The sequence below is a fragment of the Ciconia boyciana genome, chromosome 17 (genome assembly GCF_034638445.1).
Source record: "Ciconia boyciana chromosome 17, ASM3463844v1, whole genome shotgun sequence".
Classification (NCBI taxonomy): Eukaryota; Metazoa; Chordata; class Aves; order Ciconiiformes; family Ciconiidae; genus Ciconia; species Ciconia boyciana.
This window is the reverse complement of record NC_132950.1, coordinates 4,593,343-4,612,632: the sequence shown is the minus strand read 5'-3', so window position 1 is coordinate 4,612,632 and position 19,290 is coordinate 4,593,343. Positions and strand designations below refer to the sequence as shown.

The 19,290-nt window shown below is 45.4% G+C and overlaps 1 protein-coding gene across 14 annotated transcripts in view; it reads right to left on the bottom strand.

Moving 5' to 3' along the window:
* COL26A1 (collagen type XXVI alpha 1 chain) overlaps positions 1-19,290 on the bottom strand; it is a 200,071-nt gene that overhangs the window by 43,029 nt on the left and 137,752 nt on the right. For 10 of the 14 annotated variants that reach the window (XM_072882109.1, XM_072882107.1, XM_072882108.1 and 7 more), the window contains 2 exons: positions 17,521-17,562; positions 2,346-2,407 (listed from right to left, as the gene is read on the bottom strand). In XM_072882109.1, coding sequence (XP_072738210.1) covers positions 2,346-2,407; positions 17,521-17,562 — 104 coding nt within the window. The remainder of the gene's footprint in view (positions 1-2,345; positions 2,408-17,520; positions 17,563-19,290) is intronic. The other 4 variants (XM_072882102.1, XM_072882110.1, XM_072882104.1 and 1 more) reach the window with 1 other exon arrangement.

Sequence of the window (19,290 nt, the reverse complement as noted above, 5' to 3'; positions counted from 1 at the left end):
AAAAGTAAACCCTTTGGTAAGCTTTGCTCCCAACTTGGGTCTCTGTGGGAACATAGTAAAGTCAGAAGGAAACCTATCACAGCAACAACACAAATTGCCTCGCTGCAGCACTAAAACAGAGACATGATGCACTATGGCCAGGAATGAGAGCTGACACGAATAAAGTTACCCAAAGCCCCACTCTCAAGAAGGCAGAGAGGAGGTGGTGTGGTCTTGGCTATGTACCAAAATCCTTCAAGTGTCATCTCCAGGGTCTGGCTGGCTACATCTTGGCACTGAACTTTGCAGGCATCTGCCTCGCTATCCCTCATGTTGGAAGGTCTACAAGACTATGATGTCTTCAGCCATCAACTGTGTTTGTTGATGATGACTCAGTGCTCCCTCCTGAATGCAGAGCAGGTTGCAGCCATATGGCTGCCAACATAGGGAGCATTTCCTAAGGACAGCACGTCAGGTTTGCCAGTCAGGAGACAAATGCCAGTTGCTGCACAACAAGTGTCCTAGGTTAGAGTAGAAGACAATGTGCTCCTGCCTTCACTAGAGCTCCCATGCAGAAAGCAAGCAGGCAGCACTTCCCAAATACCATGGGCATCTGACAGTTGGTGCCAACACCAGAGAGCAGACTGCCTTCAGGCGATGGGAATGTCACCCGATTTAAACCAGCTTCATATCTGTAAGACAAACCCACTGACCTGGGTGCAGTTTCATTTTTGGGCTAAGACTTCTCAAGGGGATTTGGGTAGGTAGGACCTGCTTCCTCCTCCATGAAGTCCTGCCAGGGGCCCGGCTGAGGTTGCCATTAGCCTCTTATGATTTGTTACCCAGCACAAGTGCTGAGCAACACAAGCCAGCAGAGCACAGGCGCTCTGATGTCAGGACAGTCTTTGGTTATCATTTTCCAGTGAGCCAAATACAGAAAGCCCTAGAAAGCAAAGTACAGCTGGCTACAGGCTGAGCATGGGAGGGCTGATTTACACCTCTCTGAGGCTGGTCCCCTGCCTTACTTGGATTCGGGACTGCACACGCAGAGGTCAGTCACCAGCCCCTCTCTCCTCTCCAAACGCCTCCAGCTCCTCGCTGCCAAAGAACACCCACCTGCCAGGTCCCGCTGCTCGGAAAAACAATCCAGCTCATCTTTCTCCTTTGCACTACAACAGTTGTTTTCACTCGAACAATTCTGCTCCCCAGAATTTCATTCCCCCCACCTCTTCATTTTCCTGTAGTGAAATACAACTGCAAAGGCTTTAAGGAAGTTCCAGACAACACTGCTCACTCCATTTCAGCACAGACAATTCCCAAATTACCATAATATCATGCACTGGCCTCAAAATCACCACACATCCACCACCTCCCTCCACAAAGGTTTCTCCCCAGATTCTTTTATGTCATTAATAACCATCAGTTAATGAATAATAACAGCAGCACAATGCCTTAAAAGGACCAAAGCACTATATCTAACAGCCAGGACTGGGCTGTCACAGGAGGGACCACAGCTCAAAGGGGACCAACTGATTCAGCTTCTTTGTTGCTAGACTGGAACAATTTATCTGAATCCCACTAGGTAGAATCCCACTAGGTAGGTAGAAATTAAAACAATTTGCAGGAAAAAAACCCCACAACATGAAGGTCTCCCCTTAACGTTTGTCTCCACTAAACCACGCATGAAAGCCTCCATCTTTCAGAAAAGGGATAAAAAAGCAGGAGTGGATACCACTTGAAGAGCAGGCTAATGAACAACTATTCTTAGAAAAGTCTACATACCATTACTCCTCTGTTTTGCACTCTACATTGGTAAGGTTTCTACAAGGTATTTTTAGTGAGAGAGACCAGAATCAGAATCTGGGACCAGAATCCCCGGCTTCCTTCCTGAGCCAGGGGAATCACTGCTTTACACCCCTGTATTATCAACCAGCTGAAGGCAAGAGATTATTCATACAGCTCTGTCTGCCCTCCGTTTCTGGAGCAAAACCTGAACCAACCTGTTCCAGTCAAGAGCAGTGAGCTATTGATTATTTATTAGCAGCTGCACGTTTGTGACAGCAGGGAAGAAGGGAGACAGATGCAGCTGTGTGGCAGAGTGAAGCCGAAGAGGATGCGCGGGAAGCAGGAGGGGCCAGGCCAGAGGTGAGCAATGCCCGTGTGCACAGCAGTGCCAGAGGTGAGCAATGCCCGTGTGCACAGCAGTGCTGCCCTCGTTCCCTGGGGCAGGACCACCACCACGGCATGTTCCTCGCTGTGGAGAGAAGGACAGACACCTGATCTCTCCAAGCTGCCAACTCAACATCTTTTTCAGCAGCAACTCTTGGAAATTTTTGCCAAACAGAAGAATAAAGGCAGGTCCTTACCTTGGCCTCAAGCGTGTTTAGCCTCTCAGTCATATCCGCTAGTCTCGTGCAGTTCATGCATTCTAGAAAGAACAAAACAAAATCATGTAAAATTTCTGCGTACTTTGCATTTTAATCCATGGCTTTCGGTCTGCAGACCCCGATCCTTTTTTGATCCAAGGCACGCAGAAAAGTGATTCAAGATCAGTTATGGGGGGAAAATAAGTATTCAAATCCATTGCACAGGTAAACAGCCACGTTACATGAACCTTGTTTGGGGATGTTTAGTGGGGCAGAGTGTGAAACCAAGTTCCCAATAGGTAGAAGGTAGGTGAAGAAACAATTAGTTGTAAGACTTTCAATGGTGCCAACCAGCATGACCTGTTGTCACCAGCAGAGACACTTGTTCTGCCCCTGCTGCAAGCTGGTGTGGCACATGCTGCCACCTCACAGGACATCAGGCTGCACAGCCGCTACTTCCATATAGCTCTAGTACTGTACCCTCTCCTATACTAGATCCTGGTCAAATACCAAGAAAATCAATGAATACACAAAATGCCCATCTCTGTAGAGTCCTGCTCCATCCCTGGACTCCCAGGCCCTGTTACCACTCCCACAACAAATCATCTGTCTCGGTGACAGCAAGAAAATCCAAGACAGACCCCGGGGCTGCCGCAGACCAGAGCAGGAGCACGAAGTGGTTTTCATCTCACTTGGCTCCACAGAAGCAACAGATAGGCAGCAACCGCCAAAGGGGCCTTGACAGGATGCCTTAGCAAGAACAAACATTAACATAACGGGCTCTGAGTGCAGTTTAAAATGATTGTTTGATACAAAGGACATCACTTATCTAAACAGAAAGCCTGCTGCTTTGCCTCTGTTTTCATTTCAGCAATTTTAAAGTGAGTGAAGGAGGATAAGGCCCTGAACAGAGATTTAATCCACAAGGCACTTTCCCAGTGCTTTGCAGCAGTGTTGAACTGCCCATTCCCAGCTCTCGAAGAAACTTTCCAGACTGGACCACTCACCTATCATGACTTCTGAAGCACAGCAGTTTTTAAAAAGGGACAATTACTTGCAGCATGAAGTATTTCAGAGAATAAACCATCCATATTCAGGTGATGAATCACTGCCATCTCATGTCCCACAGAGGAGAAATACATCTCTGTGTGAGTTTCTGGGCTCCTTAAGGGCCAGAGCCAGTTTTCATTGACTGGCCACAGAAGAATATTTAATCCCTATTTCCATAGGGCTGGGGAGGTTGACCTGTAATTCTTGAGCCCCTTAATAGACCATCCAGGTGCAGCTCAGGCTGAGATTGTACTGGTGCAGGGGATGTTGAGTAAACCCAATGCCTGCCTATGGCAGAAAATAGGTGAACGTGGGTTTTGGCCTAACTAAACATCACCCTGACACCTGAGACTCAGTCGTCCCCCCTAACAACTTTGTCCTCTTTCGCACAAGGAGCCCCAAGGAATCTCTCCAGTCTTCATCCACAAACACTTCCCAGTTTTATGAAGCACATGGTATGTACTGATGGCTCTCAGCCATGCAAAGATTTTAGCGCATGGTTCGGAGGGCCAGGAAGCTTGGCTGTTCCACGTTAGTGATTTACAGCCTAAGAAGATTGCTTGAGTGCTAATGGCAACCAATCACCCATTGCATAAACCTTACAAAGAAATTCTCTCATTGCCCCTCTATGAGGAGCTGCGTAGCTTCCCCAAGGAGCTAGACATAGAGCTTCCACCTCACAAAACCCAACATTTTGCAGACGAAGCATCTGATGGTTCAGGAACACTTAGGTTGAGGGATTTCCTCACAGGTCAATACCGACATGGGCTTTCTTTTACCCAACAGGAAATAATGTGTTTATTTTTATTCTCTGCAGTAGATCTTGGGCAATATTTTTTGGCTTGAATTGGCCCATGAATACACAAGGGCCACAAGTGCATTGTCCCCCAGGGAAGGAAATGGGTGAGTCTTGTTTGGTCTGGATCTGCTTGTGGTGTGTAAAACAGGGAATTACATTCTGCATGTAACCAGCTTCATGCTTTTGATCTTGCTCATCCCCACAGAAAGATAAGACTGAATAAATCCAGTGCTTCCAAGAGCCAAAAGGCGTACCAGATGTGTTACAGAGCAAATAAAATATGGAGTCCTATTCTCCCTTCTGCTGGCTTGCACATATTAACAACTCCCATAGGTTAAGAGAGACTGACTTGAACTGTCTGAAAACCATCTCTATGCATAATTTGAGATGGATTGATCACAAAAAAGGGCCTGTACTACCCCTCTGCACAGGGGTTAATCAACCAGCTCCCAGGGGAAGGATACTCTGATCGTCTCTGCTGGACAGAGTTTACAAACAGCACCAGTCCAGCAGCCCTCTCTGCTCTTGAAGAGTGTCTCAGAGCCCTCTCAGATGCGTTTGCAGCACACAAGGTTAGATTTAAATGAACAAAATGACAGAAGGGGGGAGGAAGCAGCACTGCCACTGCATGGTGAGATTTGTACTAATAGCATCTTCCCATCAGTGATGTCTGCTGAAGCATATGGAAAACACAGCCCAGATCAGAAAGAGAACTACTTAATCTCAAGTTGGATTTGAACTCTGATCCTTTCCTTCATGAAATGCCTAGAAACCCAGATCCACACCCAAGGTACTTAGCCTGGACCCAAAAGACATTTAACTAATCCAGAAAGTCCTGGATGTCCTAATGCAAAAGATCTTCTTAACCAAGGCAAGCCATCCTGCCAACAAATCCTTTTGACATTTATTTAGCTAGCCAACAGACAGATGATGCTTTCAAACACAGAGATGAATGCTCAGTAGTGCAGTTACAGAAACTATGTTCAAAGCTCGCTCACAATGCACCAGGGACCAGGCTGCTTCAAGGTCTGGGGTCGTTATCTGTCCTTGCAGAAAGCCTGAGAATGGTGGTGAGAAATCAAGCTAAAAAATACCTTCCCTGACTACTATGCATTGAAGTATTCAGTGTTTAATCCTGATGGCTGGTGGTTCCAAGGCCCGGGACTGTGAAGTTGACTTTTCTGATCAGGGTGAAAGCAGTCTGCTTTATTAAAGCGAGCTTGAGAATCTCACATCATTATTTCACATGCAACAAATATAACATTGGGGCAAATACGCATACTCTCTGACCTGGAACTCCAGAGCAGACGCTTTCCATATCTGCAGAAATCCATCACTTGTTGCTACACAGAACCACAGTTTATTTCCCTCATATTCCTAGTTGGCAGATTTGTATTTTTCCAGCTAAACTCTGAGAAAGGAGTTGTGATTTCACTCTATGAAGCCCAACCTCAAAACACATGGTAGAATTTGTTTTAGAAGTGTTCCAACAGGGAGAATAAATAATTGAGATAATGAACATGAGACTGTACTGGCACATCACGTGACACCCAGTCTGTCTCCATAATGTCTCGCTGTTACTGTCCTAGCACACCTCTCCCTTCCCGCCCTGCCATTCCCCCTCTCAGGCTGTGTGGGTAAAGCAATGCAACTAGAGGAAAAGAAAAGTCTAACATATCAGAGATGTGGTAGACTCGTCATGCTGGAAAATAACAAGTCATGTACCCCATGCCAGCAGCGACCCACTTCACCCTGCCCCAATGGTTGCTACATTTGGCCGATCTTCGATTAAAGGCTGAGCCAGTGCCTCCAGCTCTGCAGCTTTACAGACGGGCACCGGGCTGTAAGCCTGCAGCTTCCACTCAGGACACGCTCCTACAACAAGTGACTTAGAGCAGTGAACAACTGACTTCGGGTGCCTTGCTAACTTGGCATTCCCGCTTTGCAGGGCTCGAGCAACATTTGCATAATTTCATGATTAAATACTTGTACAATTCAGCTGCTCAAGGCTGAAAGCCCCACAAGTCTTCAAACTCCTCATTCGAAACAAGAAAGGCGTGATAATGGCTTTATACCAGTGCGGCTTTAATGATTTCAGCACAATTATCACAGTGGCACTGAGGGGAGTAAAAAAACCAGGCCAACTTTCACCACGGGGCCACAGGTCAGAAGTTTTGTGCAAAACGGCAAAGAAACCTCTTGGCATCTCTGCCCCATTTCTCAGCTCTGACAGCCCACGCTCATTTGTATACCCAGAGTCTCTGCAGAATATTAAAAGGGCTTTTGGTTTCCCTACAGCCAGATGCTCAGTAGATATAAATTGCACAGCTCAACTAAAGTCAAGGGATCAAGGCTCTGTCTCTCTTTTTCTTGATGGATTACTCCAAAATTCATATTTCAGAGGGGAGGCAGAGGAGGTGGTTTATAGCATATGAAAGGGGAGAGAATTCTGGGATCACAAAGCCTTTGTTTAAACAAATAAAATCTTGCAGCCAGTTTTTTCAAGACCATATTTTGCCATTACAAGAAACTTCAACCTTGCAATGCAATGGGGCGTAGCACACAGTCAAGTTTTGGGACATAAGAATCACATTTGCAGCTCATGCTTCAACCTGCTCGGGGCTCTAAACAATGCACTTTCCTCCTCTGAGCCTTACTTTCCTTTCATCTATTTTTAGCGTAATGTTTCTTCTCTAAAGGACCCGAGGCCAGAGGATGAAAAATGACCAAATGTTACATACTTACAGAGAAATCAATGAGTATATTTGATTTCTGTGATAAAACCTGCCTGGCAGCTCTTCTCTTTCAATCTAATAAAGTCCACCACTTCCATTGCACTTTTCAGAAGTGGACATGCACAAAGAGGACAAACTCGGTTATCCCCAGGGTAGGGGGAGCAAACCAGAGCTGCGTCAAGGCCAGGCCAACAGCCCATGTTTACAGCACTGGAAACGCAACAGCAGCTCCACGAAACACAACGCAAGAGCTTTAACTCTGCACCACCAGCTGCGCGTTCAGGGCTTCTCAGAGCAGGTCTCCACGCACCACGCTGTTACAGTTCGGGGTGCACTGTCTTACAAATCAGTAACACACTTCAGTAGGTCCAGTTTGAAGAAAATTTTGTCTTTCAAAGGAGGCAGGAGACCAGCTTTTCTCAGTTAGTAGACACCTTTCTCCAGGACAAGTTCAGAGTAGTCTCTGGACAAATTTGGAAGAGCATGAATGAAGTCAGCTAAATTAGTCCAGGCAACCATGTTTCTTTGCAAGGAGAAAAAGATGAAGCCTGAAACTCCCAAGGGAAGTAGGAAGCACAGCTAACTTCTACTGTCAACTCAGTGAGCGTCTGAGATGTTATGCACCAGAGATGTTATATCTGGACACTCGTGAGATAAACCACCAGACCACGAACCCCTCCATCCACTTGTTGCCACACACATACACGCAGTTTAGCCAGGAAAAAAAACACCCAACAAACAAATGGTGACACTTTCAGACTCTGGCACAGAAGAAATTTCAAGTCAAATTCCACAGCAGAAATATGAATGCAGATCGCCTGTGCCTACCTAGGTGGCCCTCAGTAGGGGACAGCCAGCCTGGGCTTGCATCTCCACCCCTCTTTAATTTGTCTGATTTGACCCTTCCAGCCTTTTTACATGGATACTGAGTTTCCCTAAGTAGTTTATGTTCTGGCCCTTTGCAAAAGCTTTCGCCAGTGCTTGTGAAGGATAGCAGGCCCAAGCCATAAATCACAGCCAACCTGGGATCTGTTTTTTCAACACGTTTCCTCTAATGAGAGTCAGATGTTGGCTAGATAGACTTTATTAATTGTACTTGTTTAGAATCAGTCATGTCTGTAGCTCTGTAACGGGGTTTGAGCATGTGAAAGGCAAAGGGCTGACAGCAACCGTGGAGAGGAGGAATACTTGTGTCGCCCGGTAGCCCCTGCTCTGAAGAGCAAACAGGAATCAAAGGTCTGGAGAGCTGCAGGAGGGAAGGGCTCCTACCGGCATACCATACGCCCTGGCCACGGCTCAGGACCCAGTAAGCTGGAGCAAGAACTGTTTCTCTGTAAGGGGAAGCTCTCTGAGTTTTGTTTAGTGTAGGATCATTAAGACTCAGATGCAAGAGTCTCTCAGTTTACTACTGTGATGTTTACTTGTTACGTGCATTGCAAATTTTCACCTTTTGGCAAAGACAGTGGCGAGGGAAGAGCCCCAGATGGCTGGGGTCTCTCTCAGCAGCGATGCTGGGATAGACAGTCCAAGGCATCCAACCGAAAAAAGAAGAGCTCATTAGGTCCCTCCTCTCCCCGACATGTCAGTGCGTTCAGCTGCAGGGGAAATCTGTATTCTTGCTGAATTGCAAACACGGCATGCTCTTACCTAAGAGCGCATAGACTGGATGCGCAGAGAACACACCATCACCTTACAGCATCCCTTCTGTTTCGGCAGTACAGAGACGGCCGAGCCAGGCCGGGTCTCACCCACGAGCAAACGTGGAAGGAAGGAAGGAGGGAGGAAGGAGAGAGAGCATCTTTCTTTTTGCCCCCTTTCTGGGTCCAAAAACTACTGAAAACTGTAGGCTACTTGCTTTCAACACACAGTTCCTCCGATCCCAAGTTCAAAACCAGCACTGACAAAGCCCCGCAACATTTCCTCTCAGCGTGACCGTTACCAGAAGTAAAGTATCTCACAGATAAGGAACTGGAGGCCCAGAGAAATTTAAAGATGGTCTCGTTGACCAAAGATGTTTTGTTGTCTCCCACAGTTTTCACATCAGGATTTTACAGGATGGCAAGTTTTATTTTCACCTGTAAATTGTGAGTTATTAGGCTGCCTATCAATATGAAACAGAACACCTATAGAATATTTTTGCCTTTTTACCATCATTACAGATAATTCACCACCTCTGCTAGGAGACCCTGATCACTGCCAAAATTGCTCCATTTGTAATCTCTCTCTCTCTCTCATATTTCTATTATAATAACCCTTACCCTTAAACTTTACTGGCTATCTTTAAAAAGCAGCTCAAATTTCCTTTCTTATGAGAACTGTTATCTGATCTTTTTCTGCTTGTAAAATATTCATACTTCATTTTCATGTCTACTTTCTTCTATCTTCTTAAACAGGAAAAGGTTTTTTTTTTCCCTGAGTAAGCAATAAATATTTTTTCATTACCATGTTATTCTGTGATTTTGAAGCATCTGTAAAAAAAACCTGAGCAAAACTGAGTGAAAAGGAAGTTTACCACAAAATGCACTTTTGGAGTAACAACTACTATTTGAGAACCCACATAAAATTTGGTACATAGTTTGAAGTGAAAACAATGGGTGCAATTTTTTTACATTTTTGCAATATTTTCTCTAGATGTTTTTTTAAATGATTTTCATAGTTTCTTAATGACATGTTTCAGTCTTAAGTTTTGAAATAGCATTTATTTCAAAACTCACCTAAATTAAAAATGAAATGAACTAATTAAATAGTCTTAAGTGAAACTAAATAGTTCACTTCGGGTCAAACGGAATAATTTGGGTTGACCCAAAACCATATTTTAGTCATTACTTTGTGTCAAAAAACTAAAAATTTCCATTTCAGTTTCTCCCAAATCATTTTTCTTTCCAATTTTTTGGTTTGGCAAATGGACCCAAAAAACCTCCATTATTCACTCAGGTCTATTCTTAAAACAGCTCACATCACTCACATTGTTTTATTTAAAATTTCACACATGCACACTCCCACACCACTAACTAATTTTATACATAATTGCTCTCAGCCTGGGGATTTGTGCTCTTTCACAGTGCCAGAGATCTATTTTGCTGGTTAGGCCTGTGCTCTGTTAGCATATGGAATTAGATCATGATCATTTATTCACAGGCAACCACAAGTTGTGAGATCCGTGTTCAATCCGTCTTCATCTGTCAGAGTAAGGTTTAGCAGGGAATGGCTGGATTTTGATGCCACACATTTTGCTAGAAATGTATTATCTATTATTTTTTAGAAACACCAAGGACATTTTACTAATGTAGCCCAGCATAGTTGTCTGAAGACTGACATGACCCTGATAAAAAAGATTTTACCTATCCAGCATGAGTTTGTTAAAGCCTTGCTGCCTATGGCGCTGCCGAATATGGTGCTCCCAAGAGATGCTGGTGGTACTGCGGGTGCTCAGTACTTCTGATATGGTACAAAACAATCCTCTCGTGAGCCCTTTACTCCCCTGCTTCACCACTGTATCACTGCATGGCTGTAAAGCACACCAAAGCAAATAAAAAGCCAGAAAATAAAGACACAGAGGTAGTATGAGCAATATGTATATACAAACTTCTCACAGCAAGACAAGGCTATACACAAGCTAGATTAAGAGCCCCTGGACTAAAAGGAGGGAGCCCACATGCCTTCCTGCCAAGGAAGCAGAGGGCACAGAGCCCACAGGGGGGAAGGGGCTGGGGCTCCTTCCCAGGCAAAAAACATTCTCCTCCTATAGCTGGTCCAGTCCTCATTACACCAAAATCCAGCGTCTGATACCCACCATTGAACCAGACTCATTTCTCTATCGGTCCCTGATCTATGACATGGAGTGATACTTAACGGGACCTGGCTAACTCTTTCGACCCCAGTCCAAGCACGCATGGGAACCCCACTACGCTTGAAAGTTCATGTCAAATTGAGATGGTCTCACATCCCTTACAGAAGAGACTGCTTTTCCCTGCTGGGAGAAGCAATCGGGGCAAAAATGCAGTCAAAATATGGCGTAATGTAACATGAAGTAAGGAAGCAGACAGGACAAAAAGAAACATTTGAATTGAGGCTCACCATGAAGTCTGGAGGGACTCTTATAATATTGGTTCTGCACCTGTACATCACAGGTCAGAGAATCTCTCACAGTCTCGAGCCAAACAACGTGTGCTTAACTGGAGTATGTCTTTCAGAAAGACATTCTAGAGCCAGACAACCTAGGTTTCCTGAGTGAACTGCATCCAAAGTTAACCCATTGTATAAAAAAAAAGTGCATCTTGTTTCCAGTTTGGATTTCTGACGTGAAATTCTACCCCTGCTTTAAGTTTTATTAACACTTCAGCCTGCAAGGACTAAAGACACCTTCTAGGGTTAGGCGCCTTCTCTCTCCACAAAGTCCCTGTAACCCATGAACACATTACGTTTAGGATGTTCAGTCAAGCACTAGTGGTTCCTCATACAGAACATTTAGCACTGGCTTCCTTTAGCCAAGACCAAAAATTAGCTGAAAGACCAATAACGAAAACGGTAGTTTAAGCAACTGAAAAGGATGGTCTGAATTCAGAAAAATTTGCCTCCCTGAACACCAAAACACTTTGTATTATTATCATTATCAGTGCCAGGGGCGCTTTTGCAAACTTTGATTTCCCAGGTCAACGTTTCAGCTTCGGGTTCACCCCACCACAGTTTGTCCGCTCTGCCGCACATCACTCCTCCCCGGGGCTCTGCACGGCACCCCACAGCCCTTGTTCAACAGGCCATTGCTCTGCACAAGACTAGCGACTGTCACCCAGCTCTTGAGAGCTAGAGTGAAATAGTGCAAGGCTACAAGACAGTCAGTCTCTTGAGGATCATTACTCCGCCTAATTCTGCTAATTACCCTTCGTTGGCCTTTATCTAAATCCCTCTGAGCCTTGCAATGGTCCTTATAGATCTGAGCAGCAGAAAGAGGAATCCCTTCCACATTTCTCTGCAGCTGCGATTTTGTTCTCTGAGACACAAGGGACACCAGGTAGTCAGGAGACCCAGCGTATCCCTTATATCATCTATCTGGGCCCCCCAATGTGAAGAACAATGCAATACTTGCATCAGATTAGTGGCTAGCACAAGGCTGTGCAAAGGACTTCTTTTTGTTCGTTCTTTTTTGTTATTTCCTTATTAACTTCTGGATGAAGAAAAATTAGTAGAAGAAATATCCACTTGGGGTTAGCCAGGCACATTTCATTTTCAGTTTCAGATTTTTAATTCATCAAAATAGCTACACCAGGCTACTTCTCTAGCTCGTTTTAGAATGAAAAATCAGAGGATATCCATAATAAAAATGTTTTTCAGAATTCCTGCATCCTGTTATTTTAACCCAAAACTCACCAAATGCTTCCAAATCTGGGGATACATTTACTTTCTGGTGGGACCAAGCCCTTATTTACAATTTGCCTATTTGTGCTTTCTCTGATTTATGATATCTACACAACAATGAGCACTGTAATGTAAGTGTCCCCTAAGAGACATCATGCTGTTGGTAGGCTGAGGAGCTTCATTTTGAGGTTCTAACTGCCTCCACCTTGAAACTCTCCTAAAAAATGCCTTAAATGGCAAGTTAGACCCAGGACTGAAGGCCAAGCATCCGGGGAGATTTCTCCTGGAATATGGCAAGCATTGGGTAAGGCTGGGCGTCAGCCAATCTCCTCTCCCACGCCTGTCACCCCACACACTCAGCCCCAATATTATGTTACTCTTACAGCTGTGGAGGATTTGACAATGAATTTTGACCCTCCCTCTGAGCACTGATGAGGAACGGGGAGAACAGCCAGCGAGTCCAAACCGGACAAATGCAGAATGGAGCAATCCGCCTGCAATACACCAAGAAAGAACTGGGTATCTCCAGAGACACCTTCATTCCCCCCAGCCCTGCACCTTCTTCTCACAATAGCTCAGCGTCAATAATCACTTCTGAGCACCAGGCAACAATACACTGGCAAATACACTCAGACCAGGGCTTTAAAATTAAGCAGCTAGAGGATAGCTTCAGAGGGCTTTAAAATTACACAGCTAGAGGATAGCTTCAGAGGCTCAATGCACAGTCACTGGTACCTGCTGTCACGTGATGCCGCTGGCAATAGGGATGATGGTGGCACTTTCAAACACGCACAGGGCCAGATTGCAACTGGAAGGAACAACCATAATTCTCCTGCAGTCAAAGGAGCTCCTAGGTTTCATGCACACTGAGAGTTTAGCCCCAACAGCACAATCAGGAAACTTGAGGACACTTAAACAAATCAAATCTCCTAACTGTTTAAGCTCATCCTTCTCCATGAAACATGTCTGGAGGACACTCTCAAGCACTTCAAAGTTAATTGCCCGAACCCAAACCATCACAGCCCACAAATTCTTTAAACTTTGAGAATTGACTTAATGCTGAACAGCTGCCAGGCACTCATTCGCTTGCAGCCACAGGAACAGCTTTCTTATCAATAAATGGGGATTCCTGTGTATGCAACACCCAGTAATGGCAATGGAAATGACTCAATCAAGTGCCTCTGCTTTGAAATTAGGATCTGCCCAAAAGGTTGCAGGCAGCAAAAAAGTGCTAAGTGCGGCTACAGGCCAAGCAAGATGCACATTCAAAACAAACAATGGAACAGTCCCCTTCCAGAAGTGTGAGGACAGCCAGTGTGGGGGATGCTATAAAAACATCGACATTTGCTATAAATTGCTGTGCTTCAAGACCCAAGACGCTACAGTTTTCCTCAATAGGAAATAACTGGGCTATCTCCAAAAACTGTTGGTAAATGAGGACTTTAATGGTGACAATTGCATCAGTACAAAAGCAATCTCCTATTTTAGCCCAATTAGTGCTGTGCTAAATCATCAGCCCGGGCCTTGCCTTTTGCAGTTGAAAGAGACACATCTGTGAAGCTCTTCTATTGCATGTGTTTTATATTATACTCTAGCACAATATGTATAAACTAACACTATTCTACACTTACACAGCACCTCATCTGGAAATCTGAAAGCGATTTATGAATGGTGGGCATCTGTGACATTTTACAGATGGAAATTGAGGCACAGAGGGATTCAGTAATTAGCCCCAGACTTGCACAATGAGTCAGCTGCAGAGCAGAGCCCATTATTTGTTGTGTAGTAACATCTAGTGTCCAAACACAGAGGGAGACAAGTCTTTCCCCCAAAAAAGTGTACAAGCATGCCCAAAAATGCCACCCATGTCTGCGTTCAGACCAAGACTGTTGAGGAATAGATGGTGTGAACGCACATCCTAAAGCACAGTCTCCCCAGTAGATAGGTCCCTCCATTCTTGTAATACAAACGCAGGCCAGAAGAAGGGTTAATATGCCTGAAAGTTTGTCTGCTTTTTCCACATCAGTTGATCTAATAAAAAAGATTGATTCTCCCCGCAAATCTGGCCTCGCTTTAACAAATCATTTGATTTGACGCAAAGGACTATATTCAGATAGTTTAAATTCCACGTTAGTCCCTGAAACTAAAGTTTCTGATGGGCTGAATACTTAGAAACAGCCAATAGGAAACACCAGGCAGAGACACCCACCTTGGGTAGGGTCGAAAGTGCCTGAGTGCAGCCAGAAGCATCTGCAGATCTCTGTATACTGTAGTGCTTATGAGCCTACAAGGAACGTCACAGTGTTACAGAAAACAGACAGTCTTTTCTATGCCTTCCAGAAATACAGCAGCAACTCACGCTACTGAAGTGCTTCCAGTATGTAAGCATAACACTATTACCCTCCCACCTTGCCCAAGACAGTGGGCCAGATGCTGGGAGCGACGCTCCCAAGGTATTGGGGTCCAGATCACCAAGGGGTAGAAAAAGCCCATGACAAAATTCAAGCAGTCCAGGCACTTGCATTAGAAAGTTTTCAACTTCTTTAGCTTTAAAAGATAGAAAAGCATCTGCAGGCAGATCTCTACTGCAACTTAAAAGAGACCTAATTTTTAGCTCTCCCTTATTCCCTCTTGGACCTGCCTATACCAAAGTTAATGAATGTTGCAGTTGGAAGGAGCTGATTTTACAGTGCTCCTGCCCTCAGTCTACCTGTTCTCTACTTATCTGGCATGTCTCCTAAAAAGGAGAAGAACAAATCCTCCTATCATGTGGTGCCACATACATCCTGGACTGCACAAATTTTGTTATCTAGTCTCCAGGGAAGTTGTGGAATCCCTTCTAAACGTTTCATTGTTCATTTCAGAATAGTCATCTCCCCTCCCCAGACCTCAGAGAGCAAGTCCCAGCCACACTAGGGGCAATACTTCTCTGCCTTGCTGACTGGCCCCATACTTCCAAAGAGTTTAGCCTACATCCTAAAAATCAGTGTATCATTTGGAAGCTAAATGACTAAGAGCAAACCATAGAAGGAAACATCTTCAAACATAGGACAACTCGAGGAATCCTAGGCCAAATTGCTGATAAGGAGGATTCCTTGCACAGTCAAGAAATAAACACCCTATAAAAATCCAGCCAATATCCTGTAACCCCCACTGTCAGGTTAGCAGAAGATAATAGCATCAGTTGGATGAAAGATGAAACCTTAAAGGTGCATAGAAGTGCGCAATGGAGTAAGCCACATTTTAAAATCACGTAATATCTTGTCTCCTCAGAGGGCCATGATGTGCAGGGGGCAGGACTATTCCTGCCCTCTACAGACACAGAACAGGGCAGATGTTGAAAAGGACACAGCCACCAAGGGAGAAACTGAAGCACAAAGTGGAGAGAGAGACCAAGGAAACAAATCACCACTTTAAAAAGCCAATCCAGAAACAAGACTGGCCTGTGGCGGGACCAATAATAACGACTGCAGAAGATTTAGATGTAATTCCTGCTGACACAATACCTTCCCATGTGTCCTTGGACACGTCATTTAGTTCCTCTGCATGGCAGTTTCAATACAAGGGTCAATGTGATAAGAAGTGCATTCATGTGCCAGGACATACCCAAGTAACAGAGAGAAGTAAGCAATAGCATCCCCAACCATGGAAGAGGATATGAAAGAGAACAAGGATAGAAACAAGAACTGAAGGATCCTTCTCTCTCAGAAGGCCTGGACTGACTTCTCTATTCGGACGTTGATTTTTTCCTGATGCAATAAGAACTAAGAATTCCAAGAAAGGACCTGAAGTCATTATGCACTCCAAATGCCCTCTGGTCTCGGCAGTGAGCGCTGAGAATAACTGTTGGATAGGAATCTTTACTTTCAGGGTCCCACCCAAGGGATGCAGCACTGCAGATCTGAGGCAGATCCGAGGCAGATCCTTCCCAGGCTGCCATCTCTGCCCTGCTTGGCTACTGCCCACTCCAGCTGTGCCTGGGATGAACAGCCAATTCTATGCTGAACAACCGCGGTTAATGAGGAATCAGAGGCATGTTCTGTAACATCCATGGGCAGAGCACACCAAGAGAGATCAACTGCAGCTAGAGCGTGAAGCACGTCTGCAAAAGAGGTAGGGGCAGAAAGACAGATGCTTGTCCTAATTTAAGGCTTCACAGGAGTTTTTGGGCTATGGGATGCTCATTTTTTCTGCTGAGTGTGTGTTCAGCAAGGAGAGCAAAGAGGCAGATCAGCGTGAGCTCTTCATGCCCTTGCATACCACTGCTTTCAAAAAACTGGCCCTTTGGAGTAACTCGTCTGCTCAGCATTTGTGCTGCTTCAAAGGTCCCATGAATTTCATCTTCCACAAAACCTGCACATAGTCATTAGGTACAAAGACTCCCATGTAGACTCCTGCTTCTTACTGATTATCCATCATTGGAGATATACAATAGAATTTCAAGCCTTGGTTGGGCTTTTGCACATGTACCAGAGCACTTTCAAGCCACTTTTACCATAAGTTTGGAGACATACAGTTCATGCGCTGGCAGGCAACAAATAAGCTCTCGTTCACTTTCAACCTTCAAAACCATTTCGGTTTTCTCAGGGGAGGCTGTTCAGAGACACCAACACAAGTGTCACAGAAACACTTGGACATGAGGAGACACCAGGCTGCTGGATGCCAATGGCTGACGAACCTCTCTCCTCACAGCAGAGCCTGCAATTGCAAACAAGGTCACAGCTACCTTCTCTCTGAGCGCTCTGCAGCACTCACCTCATCAAGCTGATCCCCTTTCTGGCTCTTCTCAACATACCACCCCCAAAGACTGATGAGGAGCATGAGCAGATCAGGGAGAACAGGGGGGTGAGTTTGAGTTGCAAGCAGGAAAGCACAGCAGGCACCCTGGGACCGACCCAGGGTCTGTGGAGCCTGGTGTCCCCTCTCAGACAGTGACCCAAGGAAAAATCGAGAAAAGTGCAAGCACGGGCAAACCTTCCCAGGTGCTCATCGGGTGCTGCCTGGGCAATTCCCTGAACCTGAGAGGAGCGGAGCATTTCCAGCTCCCCTTTTCCTTGCCCTCCAGATACTTGAGGGAAACTGAGGGAAAAAGTAGGCAGAGACTCACAGCCCCCCTCCCGTATGCTTCCCCCCACAAGCAAAGGGCATCCCTAGCTGCCATGGCCCCCCACCCAAGACTGGACCCCGCTTCGCCGTTAGGCTCTGCTTTTCCGTGATGTTCGTGTTGCCCACTTACGGTCCTGGTTGGAAAAGTAACCGTGCTGGCGGCCAGATGAACCTGTGGGGGGGAGACAAGGCAATTATCACTGGGAACGTGTCAAACCCTCGCCCTGCACAGCATTGGTTCCGCAGAGAAAAAGTTTACTCAGCTTGCGGAGCAAAACTTGGTAAGGAATGAAAGCGCCTTCGCTCTCCCTGCTCGGCTCGTTTGCACTCTTGCCAGCACTTCCCCCCTTCCCACCCACAGCAAGACATGCATGCAGACGCACACACTCGTGCTCTCAAAGTGCTGAAATAAGCCTGTAAAGAGCCCTGTGCCTCTATTGGAGATGATGCTTCCAACAAATACAACCACAGAAAAACCTACTGAATGGAACAGGCTGCAGCAATCCATTCTGGTTGAATGTAAAAGGGGCTTGGGGTTGGGTTGGTGTTTTGGTTTGGGTTTTTTTTTTTTTATAATGGCAGTCATTGCCTCAATTGCACGCTACGGGGAAAACACGGTCCCAGGTTCAAGGAGGGAGAGCAGCTGCTGTCATTTTGGCTGAGCCATGGGAAGAAGAACCCAGCACCTTCCCAGCAGCTGGTACATATGCTAAAACACAAGTTTGTGACAACAAGAAGAGAAGGGATCAAGTTGGGAGGGTGGGCAAGGCCTTTAGCAGTATGGGCAGAGCAGCACCTCCTAATGTTTAGAAAACCAGAGTACATTTCAGAGCGGGTGTCTGCCCCCAGCTCTGCCAGGGCCAGCCTGTGAGCTGGGCCTGTTACTTTGCCTCTAGAGATTTTTCTACCCCCGAGTGTAAAACCAGAGATGACAACCCCAACTGCCTTTGTAAACCAATCTGAGGTCTGTGAAGACCTAATTATTTAAGTCTGTGAACCACAAAGCACTTTCATCTGGAAAGCACAATATATGAGCACATCAGTATCTGTGTTTTCTTGCACAGAAGGGTAAAAAAAGGAAAAAGAAAAATGCTAAACAAGTTGAGGAAATAATTGTCTTAGTACCAAAAATTTCCTACAGCACTGGAGGATGACGGTCACACTGAAGTGATGTATATTAGTCATGATCAGCACGCATAAAATAATCTTGAAGATACTAACTACAAACAACTGTTACAAGATTTTACAAGAGTGTGTTTGTTGTACCAGTATCTAGAAACATCACATTAAAAACAAACAAACACGATCAGATAATTGCTTTGAATATGGTTTTTGTTAGTTTGGGGTCCTAGATGGTTTTGCACATATGCCTAGAAAGCTGAGCAGCAGGCTTGCTTATTGTCCTCCTACTCATCTTCACTGGGAGGAACAGGAGGTGTTGGTGCAATTACACCAGTGCAAATCTGGACAAGGCCTGGAGTCCCTCAGGACCCTCAGACCCTCACTAAAACCCACACAGATTTCTTTGGCGGACTGATGCTTTAATATTCCTCCAGCTCTTCTGTGTCACCTCAAGCTTTAAAGCACACAAGCAGTGATAACACGCCAAGTCTGGTCCCACAGTCACAGTGTTACATTCCTCCTAATCCTATCCTTTGAGGGAAGTAAATGGAGACTTGGCTGCTGGTGTGACTCCCAGCAGCTGTTTCCATAATGTTGGGCAAGTTGGACATGTGGATGAACAGAAAACTGCCCTGAATGGACACCAACCCTATCTTATTCCTTTTTTCTTAAAGAAATTCTGTCTCAGAGAGACCTGTCCCCAAGGCCCTCACAGGACTGCCAACGTAAGGAATCTTCTTCAGCTGGTTTAATCCAAGATTTGGGGTTCGAGCAATGC